The 14563-nt window shown below is 57.8% G+C and overlaps 1 protein-coding gene across 13 annotated transcripts in view; it reads right to left on the bottom strand.

Moving 5' to 3' along the window:
* The window catches only part of RTEL1 (regulator of telomere elongation helicase 1), a 31519-nt gene that overhangs the window by 11359 nt on the left and 5597 nt on the right, over positions 1–14563 (bottom strand). For 12 of the 13 annotated variants that reach the window (XM_040459915.1, XM_040459914.1, XM_040459917.1 and 9 more), the window contains exons 7-14: positions 13006–13081; positions 12061–12145; positions 11446–11511; positions 10246–10399; positions 2871–2909; positions 2725–2803; positions 2031–2128; positions 1398–1453 (exon numbers count right to left, since the gene is read on the bottom strand). In XM_040459915.1, coding sequence (XP_040315849.1) covers positions 1398–1453; positions 2031–2128; positions 2725–2803; positions 2871–2909; positions 10246–10399; positions 11446–11511; positions 12061–12145; positions 13006–13081 — 653 coding nt within the window. Of the gene's footprint in view, positions 1–1397; positions 1454–2030; positions 2129–2724; positions 2804–2870; positions 2910–10245; positions 10420–11445; positions 11512–12060; positions 12146–13005; positions 13082–14563 lie in introns of those variants that run through there. The other variant, XM_040459926.1, reaches the window with a different exon arrangement.

Raw genomic sequence — 14563 nt, 5'->3', positions numbered from 1 at the left:
GCCCAGCGCCCGCTCATCTGCAGGGACCCTGAGATCAGTGGGGAGTACACGCAGGGAGCAGCTCAGAGGAGAGGGCCCGCCTGGCAGGAGTCTCAGACAGGGGCCAGGGTACCCAGAGACCCGACAGTCACAAGGGGCCATGGCCCCAGGCAGCAGTGGTCTGGAGCGCCTCAGAGAAGTGCTGGGAGGACAGCAAGGCAGGGCCTGGCACCCCAGGACAACACCTACCCACACTTCACACTCAAGGAGACGGAGCCCCAGGTACCAGATCACAGTGGTTCTGGGGGACGTATACCTGCCTTTCCCTGGGCTGCAGGATCACCCACTCCTAGCTCCTCCTCCCTCCCCCCCCATCCCAGTCGGACCTCCCCCGCCTGGCCTCCCCCAACCCCAGTCGGACCTCCCAGCCTGGCCTCCCCCAACCCCAGTCGGACCTCCCCCGCCTGGCCATGCAGGTGTGAAGAAGCACCACAGAGCACAGAGCCTCCTGTGTCTTGTTTCAGCAAGGACCACTAGCACCAAGAGTCCTCTTAAGAAAGGGCTAGTGGGGCCCTCGTCATAGGGTCCTTTTCCTCAGAAAGGGACAGTCCTCGACAGCTGGCCCGGCAGCCACTCAACTGAGGGAAACAGACCCTGGCTTGTCCACTTGAGCTGAGAAGTGGCTCAGCCAGACCCAAAGACAGCTAGCTGGACACACGACAGCACCCTGGGGGTCAGGAGGCGGCCGTGTCCACAGGCCCTGAGATGTGTGATGTCCCCACTGGTGGCCTGGCTAGGGAAAGGTGGGGTTTGCATGCGCCAGGAGGGGCTGCCCTCACCCCAAAGTGGATCCCAGAGGCCAGAGTGAGGCCAGTCTGGCCCAGAGAACATGCTGGCCGCGCCTGCCGACTCTGAACGCCAGCCCCACGGGCCCCACCTGGGCTCACAGGCATTGCCCAAACGCACTCACCCCTAGTATCTGAATGCCTCTCTGGGTGGGCTGGCCCAGTGGCCAGACAACGGGGCTGGGTAGACAGAGTCGATGGCCTCTCACTCTGTGATGGACTCATGCTTTGACTTACCTCTGAAAAGCTGCTTCAAGAAATTACTTGAGAAAAGGTGAGGGCGGACGGTGTGGCCACTAAGCCTGCCTGAAACCCAAGGGACCCCGCCAGGCCCCCACGCCCCCCGGCCCCCGGGGAACCCACCCTGGACCTGAGTGCCCAGAGCAGCCAAGCACGGCCCGCTCCCCTAAGGCCTCGCAGAGCACCTCCAGGTAAGAGGAGACACGCTTCAGGTGTTGATTTGAAGCACGTGGTGTGGGCGCCTTGGCCTTGCCCCAAACCTGGGAGAAGGAGGCACCCCTCGACCCCCGTCAGGAAAGGAGAAGCCGTACCTTCGCCATAAGCCCACCCTACCTGGATGATGTCTGAGAGCTTCTGCAGCCCCGCTGTGTTGGTGAACGGCCCCGTACCTGTGGGAGCAGCAGACGCCGGCCATCCCGCACCTCTGCCAGGGGAGGCCCCGGACCCTCCGCCCTCAGGAGCCACGAGCAAGCTTGGCCTCAACCCAGTGCTGGTGTGGGGCGCGCCCTTGCCGGGGGGCAGTTCCCACACTGCTGTCAGAACGTCTCCGGGGGGCAGGATGAGAGCAGGCTCTGTGCTCAAGTGAGGCTGAGGCTGCTGGGCCACCCCAGGGCCCAGGAGCACGGCAAAGTGACCGTCGGAGATGAGAACAAGGCCCCACCCAGCAGAAGCGGGCCCACGGTACAGCCTCTGGGTGGACACGGGACGCGGGGGGCTCAGGGGAGAGGCTGGCGGGACCCGTGGCTCAGTCGCCTGGCAGGTGCCTCAGCACTCTTCCCCTCCGGGGCTGACCAGGGAACATGCTTTACAAAACACATGCCCGTTGAACGGCAGCGAGGCTTCAACACCCCAGGCAGAAAGGGGGATCTGGGGGCAACGTTCCTGCCTGGGGGTGCAGCAGGCTACGGCCCCGAGTCAAGGCCAGTGTGGGGGCCAAGGTGGCCGCGGGGCCCAATGGGGACTCACGTCCTGCCAGGTGCTGGATGATCTGGTCCAGGGAGTCGAGGATGCAGCCCTTGGTCTGAAAGGTTATCTGGGCTTCGGCAAACAGCTCAAAGATGTAGCTGCAGAGGACAGAGGCTCAGGCAGGGCCCGGGGCCGCCCCCTGAGAGGAGGCCAAACTTCAGAGCCCTGAGTGTGAAGGAAAAGGCAAGGCCCCACAGGGCAGCTCTGGGAGGCAGGTAAGCCCTGCCGACTGGGCCGTGAAGGCCGAAGGGCCTGGAGCAGCTGGGAAGCAAGTGGGAGTCCCACAAGGCTCTGAGCACAGTGTGACAGATGGGCTCAGGAAGAAGGCAGGCAGCAGTGCTCCAGCACATTCTAGGACATTCCACACCTCGAGAACCTGAGGCTGGATCCCAGCACAGCTGTCAATTGTGCCCTGAGGAAAGCTACCACTGGCCCCAGGCCACGATCCCTCGCCTGCCTTTAGGAAATAAAGCCAGGTGCCCTGGGCTGCTGAGACCACAGTCCTGGGCACCCCGGCCAGCCATCCGGGCCTACGGGCGGCCGGAAGAGGAGGCTGGCGGGAAGATGCGCACAGAAGCTCCTCACTCTGAAGGGTGGCTGTGCTGTCGCCCAAGGGCTGGGCCAGAGCTGGAGAGGCCGGGGCCAGGGCAGCTGGGCGCTGTAAGGAGAGCCGGGCACACCCACTGTCCTTTACCTCCCTGGCTTGGTGACACCACTCTGGTCCCCCGGCAGCTCAACGGCATCGATGGCCCCCTCCAGGCGAAGCAGGATCACTGTGGGCAAGGGGTCGTCAGGTGCAGCCCGCCCGGCCACGCTGCAGCAGGGGAGGGCAGCACTCACCCTTGAGCTTGGCGAGGTCTTCCAACTCCAGGCGCAGCCCTGGGAGAGCGGCAAACGCACAATCACTTTCCACCGCCACGCACCGCATCCTGGAGACAGGATTCGGGCCGGATTCCTGCCAGTTTCCCCAAGTCGTGGTGGTCTGGAGGTTCGCACAGACCAGTCCAACAGGCTCTGAACCCTTGCAGCCCGAACGCAGGCCGGAAGCAGCGGTGTGAGCTGGCGGTGTCTCACCTCTAGGGACACGGGAGCACACACACACTCGGATGCTCGCTGGAGGCCCAGGACAACGACCCAGCTACAAAGTGTCCCAGCGCCCGCATCGTGGCTCTTGCGAGATCAGATCTCCCACGAGAGGAAACCAGGACTGCTTGGAGACTTGGCTGGAGCCAGATGAGGGACAGGAAAAGCGAGGACAGGTGAGGAATATCCCAGTCTCCCTCAAGGCCTGGCGGGGCCACGCTAACGGCCAAAGATGGGACCCCGAGTTCAGGGAGGATGAGGCTTAGAGCAGACCGTGCTGAAACACAAGTACCCACTGATGACGTTAAAACTACTGTCCTGAGGGGCGCGTGGGGGGCTCAGCCGGTTGAGCGTCCGACTTTGGCTCAGGTCACGATCTTGCAGTTCAAGAGTTCAGGCCCCGCGTCCGGCCCTGCTCTGACAGCTCGGAGCCTGAATCCTGCTCTGGATTCTGTGTCTCCTTCTCCCTGCCCCTCCCCTGCTCATTCTCTCTAAGAATAAATAAACATTAAAAAAATTTTTTTTCAACAGAAAACCCCTACTCTCCTGAGGGGGACAAGGGACCAATAAGCAGTCGAGAATAAACTCCCAAATATGAAAATTGGGAAAATAAAGGAAAACAAAAAAAAAACAAGCATCTATTCTGCTTTTCCTATAAAAACAATATCACCAGGGGCATCTGGGGAGGCTCAGTTGGTTAAGCACCTGACTCTCGATTTCGGCTCAGGTCATGACCTCATGGCTTCATGAGTTCGAGCCCCACATTGGGCTCTGCGCTGACAGTGTGGGGCCTGCTTGGGATTCTCTCTCTCCCCCTCTCCCTGCACCTCCCCATCTCTCTCTCTCTCAAAATAAGCTTAAAAAAATTCTTTTTTAAGTTTTTAATTTCAATGATGTCCAATTTATCTTTTTTTGTGCTTGTTAGTTGGCGTCTTTTTTTCTAAGGTTTTATTTATTCACAAAAATCTCTACACCCCATGTGGGGCTCAAACTCACAACCCCGAGATGAAGCATCACACGCTCTTCCGACTAAGCCCACCGGGCACCCCAGCTGGCATCACTTGAGACCACGGGCCTGTGTGCAGTCCCAGAGAGGGACACCGAGGGGAACGGGCCCCAGGTGTGGGCTGTGCTGAGCGGCCTCCTTCCAGGGAGGGCGGGGTGGAAAGGAGAAGAAACCGGTGACTGCAAAGAGGCCCCGCACACAAAGGGGCTCGCCTGGCGGTCCCGGCCGAGGGTCCTAAGTCACACACAGCTGGCGAGACGGGACAAGAAGGGCACTCTCCCAAGCCCGGGAGCCCCAGCACAGCCCTGAGAGAAACATCAGATGCATCCGATTAGGGCACATGTTGCAAAAGGCCTTGTCAACCTTCCTCCCGACTGTCAAGGTTTTTCAAGCTCAAGGAAAGTCTGAGAAACTCACAGACGAGAGCTGGCTGGGGGGGGGGTGGGGGTGGGGGGGTGGCTGGTGTCACGTGGTTTTCCAGGACAGAACAAGGACATCACATGAAAACTAAAGATATCAGCCACTCCACACCCACAGCACAGCCCTTCCCAGAACAAAATCCACATTCCTGAAACGACTGAAAAAGCCTTCAACTTCACTCCCGGAAGGAAAGCAAATGAACAGCACACCGCAGCCCGGTCTATTAGACCGGCAGGATGAAAAGGCCCAACGTCGCATTCTGTGGCCAAGGCTGTGGGGACGCAGACCTCTGGCCACTGCCGGTGGGAGTGCAAACGGTCCCCTGCCACCAGTGATGAGGGGCCCAGGGTTCAACAGCCCAACAGCATGCTTCCCTGTCGACAGCAGCCCCGGATCCCGGAGCTGACCCTGAAGCGCGTGTGCCATGTTGCCCTCACGGCGCCGTTTGTGACCGGGGGTGTTGGGAACAGCCTAGATGCCATACAGACGGACATGGGACATCCACAGGGGGACTCAGGCAGCCGAGGAGGAGGGAGCCTCTGCAAGGGGAGGCCCTGGCCGCGCATGCTAGGCACGAAAGCAGTAAGGTGCAAACACGCGTCTCCAAGGAGCACACGGCCCTGCGTGCAGGGGAGAAGAGGGAGGCAGCAACACACGCTTGTATCTGCTGCTTTCGTGGGGAAATATAGCCCAAGACAGAATAAACCAGAGCCTGACAAGACACTTCTCGAGTAGACGAGGACTTCTGGACCCACGTTGACATTTCAAATGCTCAAGAAATAGCAAAGGCGTGATAAAATCAACAGAGGGAGAAAAATGCGTAAGAAGTGAAATCTAAAGGAGAACAAAGGAAGCGGAGAGGATGATGAAACGACAGTGGAGCTGCAGGCACAGCCGAGCCCCAGGGCACGGTACGCGGGCTGCACACTTGGGCCGACGACAGAACGGGTACGAGCGAGCGTCCGGCTCTGGCGAGGAAGCCTGCCGTTATCACGGATGCGTGAGCGGTTTAGAAACAACCGTCTGGGTATTCCGGGATAAAACAAGTAAGTGGACTATTGGGAAAAACAGAAGCCAGCTTTTTCCACTATCAAAAAAAGGATGGGGGTGGGGGGGCACCTGGGTGCCTCCGTCGGTTAAGCGTCTGCCTTCAGCTCAGGTCATGATCTCACGGTTTGTGAATTAGGGCCCCGCATTGGGCTCTGTGCTGACAGCTTGGAGCCTGCAGCGGCTCCTCTGTCCCCCCTCTTTCTCAGCCCCTCCCCAACTCGCTCGCTCCCAAAAATAAATGAACATTAAAAAAAAAAATTCTAAAAAAAAAAAAAGCCCCCATGTTTATAGCAGCACTATCAACAATAGCCAAAGTGTGGAAAGAGCCCGAATGTCCACCGATGGATGAATGGATAAAGAAGACGTGATGTATATATACGATGGAGTATTAGTCAGCGATCAAAAAGAATGAAATCTTGCCATTTGCAACTACGTGGATGGAACTGGAGGGTATTATGCTAAGAGAAATCAGTCAGTCAGAGAAAGACAAAAATCATGTGACTTCACTCACATGAGGACTTTAAAAGAGAAAACAGATGAACATAAGGGAGGGAAACAAAAATAATATAGAAACAGGGAGGGGGACAAAACAGAAGAGACTCACAAATATGGAGAACAAACTGAGGGTTACTGGGGGGGGGGTGTGTGGGAGGGGTGATGGGCTAAATGGGTCGGGGGCACTAAGGAATCTACTCCTGAAATCATTGTTGCACTAGATGCTAACTTGGATGTAAATTTTAAAAAATAAAAAATATAATTAAAAGTAAATAAATACATAAAAAGGATGGATCGGGGCTCCCGGCTGGCGACTCTAGACCTCAGGGTCCTGAGTTTGAGCCCCACACTGGGTGTAGAAATTACTTAAACAAATAAATAAAAACAAGACAAAATGGATGGGAAGACCGACGCGGACGGGGAGAAAGCGAGGATGAGACGCGCGGCTTCAGACAGACTGGAGCGTGTGCGTGGAGCCCGCGACCCCGCACGCACGGGAAGGACGCTGCCCTGCCGTGTAGAGGAGCAAAGTCTTCCACACGGGGAAATTCCAATTCAGAAATGAGCGGCATCCAGGGGTAAGAAGACACGTCATTTTGCAAACATTACGGTAATCGTTACTTCAGAGACGAATCGCGAACGGACGCCACAGGTTACTTAGAAATTACAAATGGAAGAGCAGAAACTTCATAGCAGGAAAATCCGGCAGTCGTCACTTACCGAGTGATCAAAGTTGGCGTCACCAACAACGCACACACAGACGTGCCGAGCCTCGTCTGTGATACGAGCCCGAGGGCACGGCACTTGTGGGCGGTCCTGAACGGAGTCACGCGGGCACATCTCACACGTCCCAAGTGCAGGGCGTCGAATGTAACTAACCTTTCTCTTCACAGGTATCTAGGCCACAGAAGAGGACATCTGTCCAGACCACAGCTCTCGGGCCACAGAGACACGGCCACGGTGTGGCTCCCAGACCACGACATTTCCTCTGGTTGTGTCTCAGGCTACAGTGAGGACGGCTGGACAAATTCTTGACAAGAGTGCACTATCGATGTTGGTCTCCCGATCAGAGCAAGGCCACACGAGAGTGTCCTTGTTCTTGGGAAACAAACGCTGAGATACAGAGTATCGGGAAGGACGCACAAAAAGAGATCATCCGTCCACAGAACTCAAATAGAAACAGGAGAAAAACAAAAGATGATTTTAAAAACGGAGACTAAATCGGAAGGAAAACCAAAGTGGACGCCTGCCACGGCGACTTCAGAGAAACAGAAGGAGAAAGGGGGCAATTTTTTACAAGTCAGGAAAGACACAGGAAAGACCTTGAGGCAGAGGAGGCTCGGAACGCGTCCCCGAAGAAGAAAACCAAACCGGAGCCCGTAACAAGAGCTGAGCACGGCAGGCCAGGACACTTCCGCGGACGCAGAGCAGTCTGAAGCCACGTGCTGAGGGGGCACGTCGCATGGCGGACACTGAGACACTATGACAAAGTCACTGCGCTTTGGAGAGTTCTGAGAGGACACAGACTTGAAAATAAAAATCTCAAGATAACAAGGTTTAAGAAAAACATGAGACCATCCATCCAGATAATCCACTTCTAGGTGTCCTCGCAGAGAAACACGTAGCTGTTCACTCAAACACACGTGCATTCGGGCGTTGAACACAGCTCTGATTCAGCAGTTCTGATGAAGGGAAAATGTGAAACAGGTACACACGGGCAGGGCTCCATGGGGGCAGACAAGCTCCTGTGAGGCTCAGGGACCTGGAGCCCGAGACCGGCTCAGGGGGCCTGCAGGGCCGCACCTGTCTTCATGACAACGCCACCCCTCAGCATGACACACAGTTCGCCTTTCCCCTCGGATGGACCGGCCTGGACGGACTCGGGAGACCTAGAAGACGATACATCTGTGTTGCCCGGCGTTGCCGGCTCTACCTACAGCAGCAGCGGGAAATGAACACAGCACGTGATGGGCGGTACCGCATCAGAGCAAAAGCAGAAAGTTACGGCCCAACCACCTTTGACAAAGCCAGATTGTTAAACAGATCTTTTTAACCATCATAAGATGCCACTCTTTCGATTTTTAAAATACAGTCGTTTTTTAAGAAAAACGTTCTTGGGGCGCCTGGGTGGCTCAGTCGGTTAAGCGTCCAATTTTGGCTCAGGTCATGATCTCACGCACAGTTCCTGGGTTCGAGCCCCGCCTCGGGCTCTGTGCTGACAGCTCGGAGCCTGCTTCGGATTCTGTGTCTCCCTCTCTCTCTGCCCCTCCCCTGCTCGTGCTCTCTCTCTCTCTGTCTCTCTCTCTCAAAAGAAAGGAAGGAAGGAAGGGAGGAAGAGGGAGGGGAGCGGAGAGAGATAAAGAAAGAAAAGGAAGGAAGGAAGGGAAACAAAACATTATTTGTGTTAACATGCCACGGACTGAACCACGTTCTATAAAAAGATCTGTTCAGTTCCTAACCCGTGGTCTCTGTGAGTGTGACCGTATCTGGAAACAGGGTGTTTGCAGATATGATCAAGTTAAGATGAGGTCACTGTGCATGACAGTGGGTCCTACTTCCGTGACCGGTGTCCTTACAAGAAGAGGGACATTTGGACACAGACACACGGGAGAGGAACCCGCGTGAAGACGCAACGGAGGCTGGAGGCTGGACAGACGCCCCAGACGCCTCAGGAGCCTTAGTGTGGAGCCGACGTGTGGGCCTCAGACTTGGGCCCCAGGGCAGGGGCGGGGAGAGGGGGGTAGGGGGGTCCTGTTGTTCCAGGTCGCCCGGCTTATGGCGTGTTGTTACGGCAGCCCTGGAGCCTCACGTAACGCGTGATGGCTCGTTACTCACAAGAACAAATACATCGTTGTGACCTGTTTAGTCCCTGTTTGTTTAGTTTCCATTTCTAATACAGTAATCATCGATAAACATTCACCGGAAGACGAATCAGTAAGGTTTCTTCTTAACTTTAACTTTTTTAGATTTAAGTTTTCATTTATTTATTTTGGGAGAGAGTGTGCACGTGAGTCAGAGAGGGGCCGAGAGAGAGGGAGAGAGAGAATCCCAAGCAGACTGTGCACTGTCAGCACAGAGACCGATGCGGGGCTCAAACTCATGAACCGTAAGTCAGACACCTCACTGACTGAACCGCCCAGGCGCCCAGAATTCAGTAAAGCATTAAGAACATAAAGGTCCAAACCAAAACATTTGAGTACTTCTGTGCCAACCACACAAGCGCCGCTTACGAACCCTCCGTCCATCGGCGCGGGGCTGTGGGCAAGCCAGCGGAGGCCTGACCGAGAGGGCAGACGCAGGTGCCCTGGGCAAGAAGGGAGCATGGAGCCCGCAGGGGGGCCTCTGCTCCCTCTGGAGACTGTTCAGTCTCCGGTCGCAAAGAGGAAGCTCCAGCTGCCCCCGCCGGCACCCCGAGCCTGACGGCACGACACAGCAAAGCCTCTGGAGACGCCACCGTGCAGAGCGCAAACGTCCCAAACCTCTAGCAACCAGACAGGGGAGGTGCCTACGGCAGAGCGGTCCTGCTGTGACCTTGTCAGCCACTGACAGAGGCCGTGGAGCGGATCCACGCAAACTAACCGTGGCCACCAAACACGTGCACGTCCAGCACAATTACCCTTGTGTTCAGGAAAACACCGGGAGGGGACTGTGAGGAGAGTAAGCCACATACGAGTAACGCTAGCGGGTCTTTGATAAATGACGTACTTCACAGTTAACACGTGTAGTTTTCATTTTTATACAGTGGAGTCTCTACCGCTGGGAAACTGTGGAAAGGTCTTCAGAGAATGATGGAACGGTCAGCGGGCACCCACTCCCTGCTCCGTGAAGCCCCAAGACCCTCCTAACATAATTCGTCTTGGGGCGCCTGGGGGCTCAGTCAGTTAAGCGTCCGACTTTGGCTCAGGTCAGGATCTCACTGCTCACAGGTTCAAGCCCCACATCAGGCTCTGTGCTGACAGCTTGGAGCCTGGAGCCTGCTTCCGATTCATCTCTGTCTCTCTGCCCCTCCCCTGCTCCTGCTCTCCCTCTCTCTTGCTCTCAAATGTAAAACGTTGAAGAAAAAAGAAGTTCACCTTGTCCCCCAAACGACTGAAGAAGGCGCTGGGACCGGAGACCACCGGGCAGCTTGTCTCGTCTCTCGTCTCCCACCTGCAAACTCACCTGAGGCGGCAGAGTCCGCACTGAAGTCCAAGTGGAACTCGCCCTGCTGTGCCACCTTGGTCTGCTCCTCCAAGACCTGGTCTATGGCGTCCAGTCCAGAAGCCACGTCATGGGGGGTCAGGTCGAAGGATGCCGACTCCTCACACATCTTTTCCTGAGAGACCAGCATACACGCTACAGCCAAACGGGGCAGGGACTCGGGGGTCCAGGAAGCCAAGGTGCGGATGAGGGTCCAGGAGGCGGGGGGGGCCCCCCGCCCCGCCAAAGTCCCCCCTCCACGGTCTCTAAGGCCAGGTCACAAACTGGTCCAAAGATGGCCATCCAACCACACGAGTGTCTGAAACTTCGTCAGCAGAAAATTTGCCATTAGAATACAGATTTCTGGGGGCACCTGGCTGGCTTAGTCAGAAGAGCATGCGACTCCTGATCTGAGGATTGAGTTCAAGCCCCAAATTTGGTGTAGAGATTACTAAAACAAAATAAACTTTAAAAAAAAAAATAGAGAGGGGCGCCTGGGTGGCTCAGTCGGTTGAACGACCGACTTCGGCTCAGGTCACGATCTCACGGTTCGTGGGTTCTAACCCCATGTCGGGCTCTGTGCTAACAGCTTGGAGCCTGGAGCCTGCTTCGGATTCTGTGTCTCCCTCTGTCTCTGCCCCTCCCCAACTCATGCTCTCAGAAATAAATAAACATTAAAAAAAGTTTTTTTTAAAAATATAGATTCCTGGTTTTCCTCAAAAATTCTATCTGGCCCACTGGACCTATCGTCCCCCATAACAATGCCTGGAACCAAGCGGAAGCTTGAGAGTGGCCACCACTGTCCCAGGACGCAAGGCTCCAGAGCACCCAAGCAGCCTTCCTCCAGTGCCCTGGCCAAGGCCAGCCATTCCTGGAAACACAGGCCCTGAGCGGGGGTCACAGGAACATGTGAGGCAGGGTGCAGGTGAGAGAGAGGGGCCAGGAGGTGGCCTCTTTGAGCCGAGTCTGGTTATGGCCACCAACGGGGAGCATCAGGCCAGGCGTCCACTGAGAGACAAAGAGAACAAAACAGACGGGAGGGGGGTACCGGGGGGGATTCCAGGTGGAAGTGGGCCACGGGGCCGGACGGTGTGCCTCGCCTGGGGCTCGGAAAGGTCTGCACTGCTCTCCGCAGGAAGGCGGCAAAGGAGAGGTGTGGCCAACGGCCACCCAGCTACTCACCACATTGTGAGCTTCGTCGAAAATCACAACCGTCCCCTTCAGGTCAATGCTGTGCGCCCGGCGGCTCTGCACCAAGGGGGGAAGGACGCAGAGCTGGAGCCAAGAAGCACGAGGCAGGCAGGGGTGGGCCGGCCCTCCCCCTCCTCCCCAAGCATCACCACCGCACGGCCGGAGCCGCGGGCAATCCCCTCCACTCCACCCACCCGCCGCTGAGCTGGACTTCAGGTGGCCCTTCTGGTGACACACACGGCACGAGGGAGCAGGTACGCGACCCCACACCGCGCTCGCCACACACCCGAGGAACGGAGAAGGAGCAAAGCGGGGCTCGGCCTAGCGTTCCCTCGGGGTGGGGCGGGGTGACGTGGCTGGGGTCTAGGACTAGAACTTCTGTGTCTCCACTGCCGCTGACGTTTCCATAAACAAAGTGCCCGTTTTAAGTGTGTGGTTGGGTTTTGACAGACGCGAGCACCGTGGCTACTGCAGCCACACCCGCCTGCTGCCCTGAGGAAGGGTCTAGTCTCAGGAACTGAACGAGCAAAGGCCCCACCGGCCCCCGTGAGGCCAGGGACACCCGCTGACGTCAGCACTCGGCAGCCACACGAGCAGACGGCTCACCTTGGCGTCCAACAAGTAGTTGTACGGCATGAAGATGATGTCAGCCTGCTGCTTCAGGTTCCGAGACAGGTAGTACGGGCACAGCCTGTGGGGAGCAGGGAGGTGGCGCCGTGAGCACCACAGAGGGGGGACCAGGTCCCTGGAGGGGCTCCTGCTGCGGGGCAGGCGTGAGGAAGGAGCCCTCGTGCTGCACGGGGCCCAGACAGGAGCCGGAGCCTGGGGACGGTGGGAGGGCCCACAACTCACACCTGAGTCTTTGACCAGGGACTTCGACTGGGTCACCGACTGAAAATTCCACATAAACAGGGGCGCCTGGGTGGCTCAGTCGGTTAAGCGTCTGACTTTGGCTCAAGTTACGATCTTGTGGTCCGTGGGTTCAAGCCCCGCATCAGGCTCTGTGCTGACAGCTCAGAGCCTGGAGCCTGCTTTGGATTCTGTGTCTCTCGCCCTCTGTCCCTCCCCTGCTTACGCCCTCTCAAAAATAAGTGAATGTGCGTTAAAAAAAAATTTTAAGCAAAAAAAAAAAAAATAAATTTCTACATAAACAAAAACCCCAGTGCTATTCCTGGGTACAGAGCTGAGGCAGTCAGAAAGAAAACGCTGAGCCCCATGTTGGCACAACTCGGAGCCTTGAAGCCGTAAGAGGCTGATACACACAGCAGAGAGGCAGGCACGTCCTGTGGGAACGGGCCAAGTGGGGAGGGCAGGTGCGCTGCCCACCGGCTGCTGGAAGCCACAGTGCGTCCTCCAGGAGGCCAGAGCTGCCCGTCAGCACGGTGGTGACGCCTTCCCTGCCTGTGTTCCTCAGAGACACTTCCGTTTTTCACACTGAGCAACTGTTGGCTTTATGACCAGTCGAGGCAACGAGGACCACGGCTCATGGCGTCCTGCCAGAACCCGCCCGGAGGACGCGGTGGCTGCTGCCTGGCTGGGGGGGGGTCTTACTTGTGCTTGTTCCCGCTTTTGACCAGGTCTTCAATGTCCAGGATGGAGGTGGTCAGCTCCTGCTCCAGGCTCTTCTCTGGGGAAGGAGGCAGGAGTAAAGACGTGTCCTCAGGCGCACTGAGTCCCCGCAGACCCCAGAGGGACGCCCAGAACAGCATGGCTCCCACGTAGTGAGCAGTGGCCACGGCCACCCCAAGACTCTCCCTCGGGGCAAGACGGGGGCCCCCCCCCCCCCCCGCCAGGGACTCACCAGAGAGAACTCCTGCCCTGTCAGCCTGAGGGTCACCTGGGAAGGACCCCAGACCTTAAGCCCTGCCCTGTACCTCAGAAGGTGGCTGCTGGCCTGAGACTGATAAATAGGAGAGGGGATCCCTGGGAACTTGGGGGTTACGGGGCTGGAGGGGGTGCACAGTCCCACAGCCCGTCACCACCATCCCAGACACTCTCGAGGCCGTGCCCTGGGAGCATCTGTCTTACTAGTAGGCTTCAGTCTGGCACCAAGTTGCTTTCTCTCCCCGCCCCCACCCCCAAATGTCAACAGTGCAGGGAGCACAGAGCAGAGGCAGGGCAGACAGGAAGGATGGCGGCGCCACCTGACAGACCCAGGGCCCCTCCCTTGGGATAGCAGCCCATGAGCACCACACCCTGCTGGCTGGACAGCCAGGTGGTCCAGGGCAGAAAGGTGCTCCAGAAGGGGCACAGGACCTTCCCAGGGCCCCAGGAACCCTCTGGGGAGCTGCTTTAACCCGGCCACTCGGGAGCCCTCGTCCAGGCTGGCGGGACCAGGGCTCTCCTCTAAAAAACACCCGAGGGCCCCAGGGCAGCCTCCTGTGGAACTGGGCTTCTGGCTCCCGGCCCCACTGTGGCAGGTACCAGGCCCAGTCCACTGCAGAAGCCGGAACACAGTGACCCGACCCCGAAATGCCCCCAGGGACAGCAGGGAGAGAAGCTGCAAGCTGGCACCGCCATAGCAGCAGAGCAGCCAACCACAGGCTCTGTGGCAGGCCAGCCCGGAGCCCGGACACCTTCCTGGGGCAGGGGTGTGGGTTGTGAAGGGGTCCCAGCCAGCGCGGACCCCGGCGTGCAGATGCTGCGGGCGGCCAGCAGGGCCCTTCGCCTGCTTCCCCAGATGCAGGCCAGGCAGCACTCCGGCTCTGCACCTCTCTTCCTCCCACACGTGCCTTTCCTCCTCTCAGACCCCTCCTGCAGTCTCTGCTCACTCTCCCCAGAGCTGGGCAGCTTCTGACGATGCCCCCTCACGTCCCACGGCAGGGCAGAGGAGGCTGAGACACGGACCTCGGACAGGGCGTGCGGCAAGAACCAGAGCAAAACGCGGAGGCTGGGGATCAGGGGAAGACCGATGGAGGCTGGAGCCAGCACGTGGAGCACGGCACCCACACTCTGCCGTGCAGGGCGGGGAGATCGGAGGGGGGTGGTCTGCAGCCCAGAGGACCAGCACACGCCAGCTCCAGCATTGACTCCACTTTGGGCTGAAAGTGCCCCTCAGCTCCCACCACCCACCTCTGGACTCCTGACCCATCCCTGCTCCAGCACCCAC

Source organism: Herpailurus yagouaroundi, unplaced genomic scaffold, assembly GCF_014898765.1.
Source record: "Herpailurus yagouaroundi ecotype Mexico unplaced genomic scaffold, PumYag 246, whole genome shotgun sequence".
Taxonomy (NCBI): Eukaryota; Metazoa; Chordata; class Mammalia; order Carnivora; family Felidae; genus Herpailurus; species Herpailurus yagouaroundi.
This window is presented reverse-complemented; position numbering and strand designations above follow the sequence as displayed.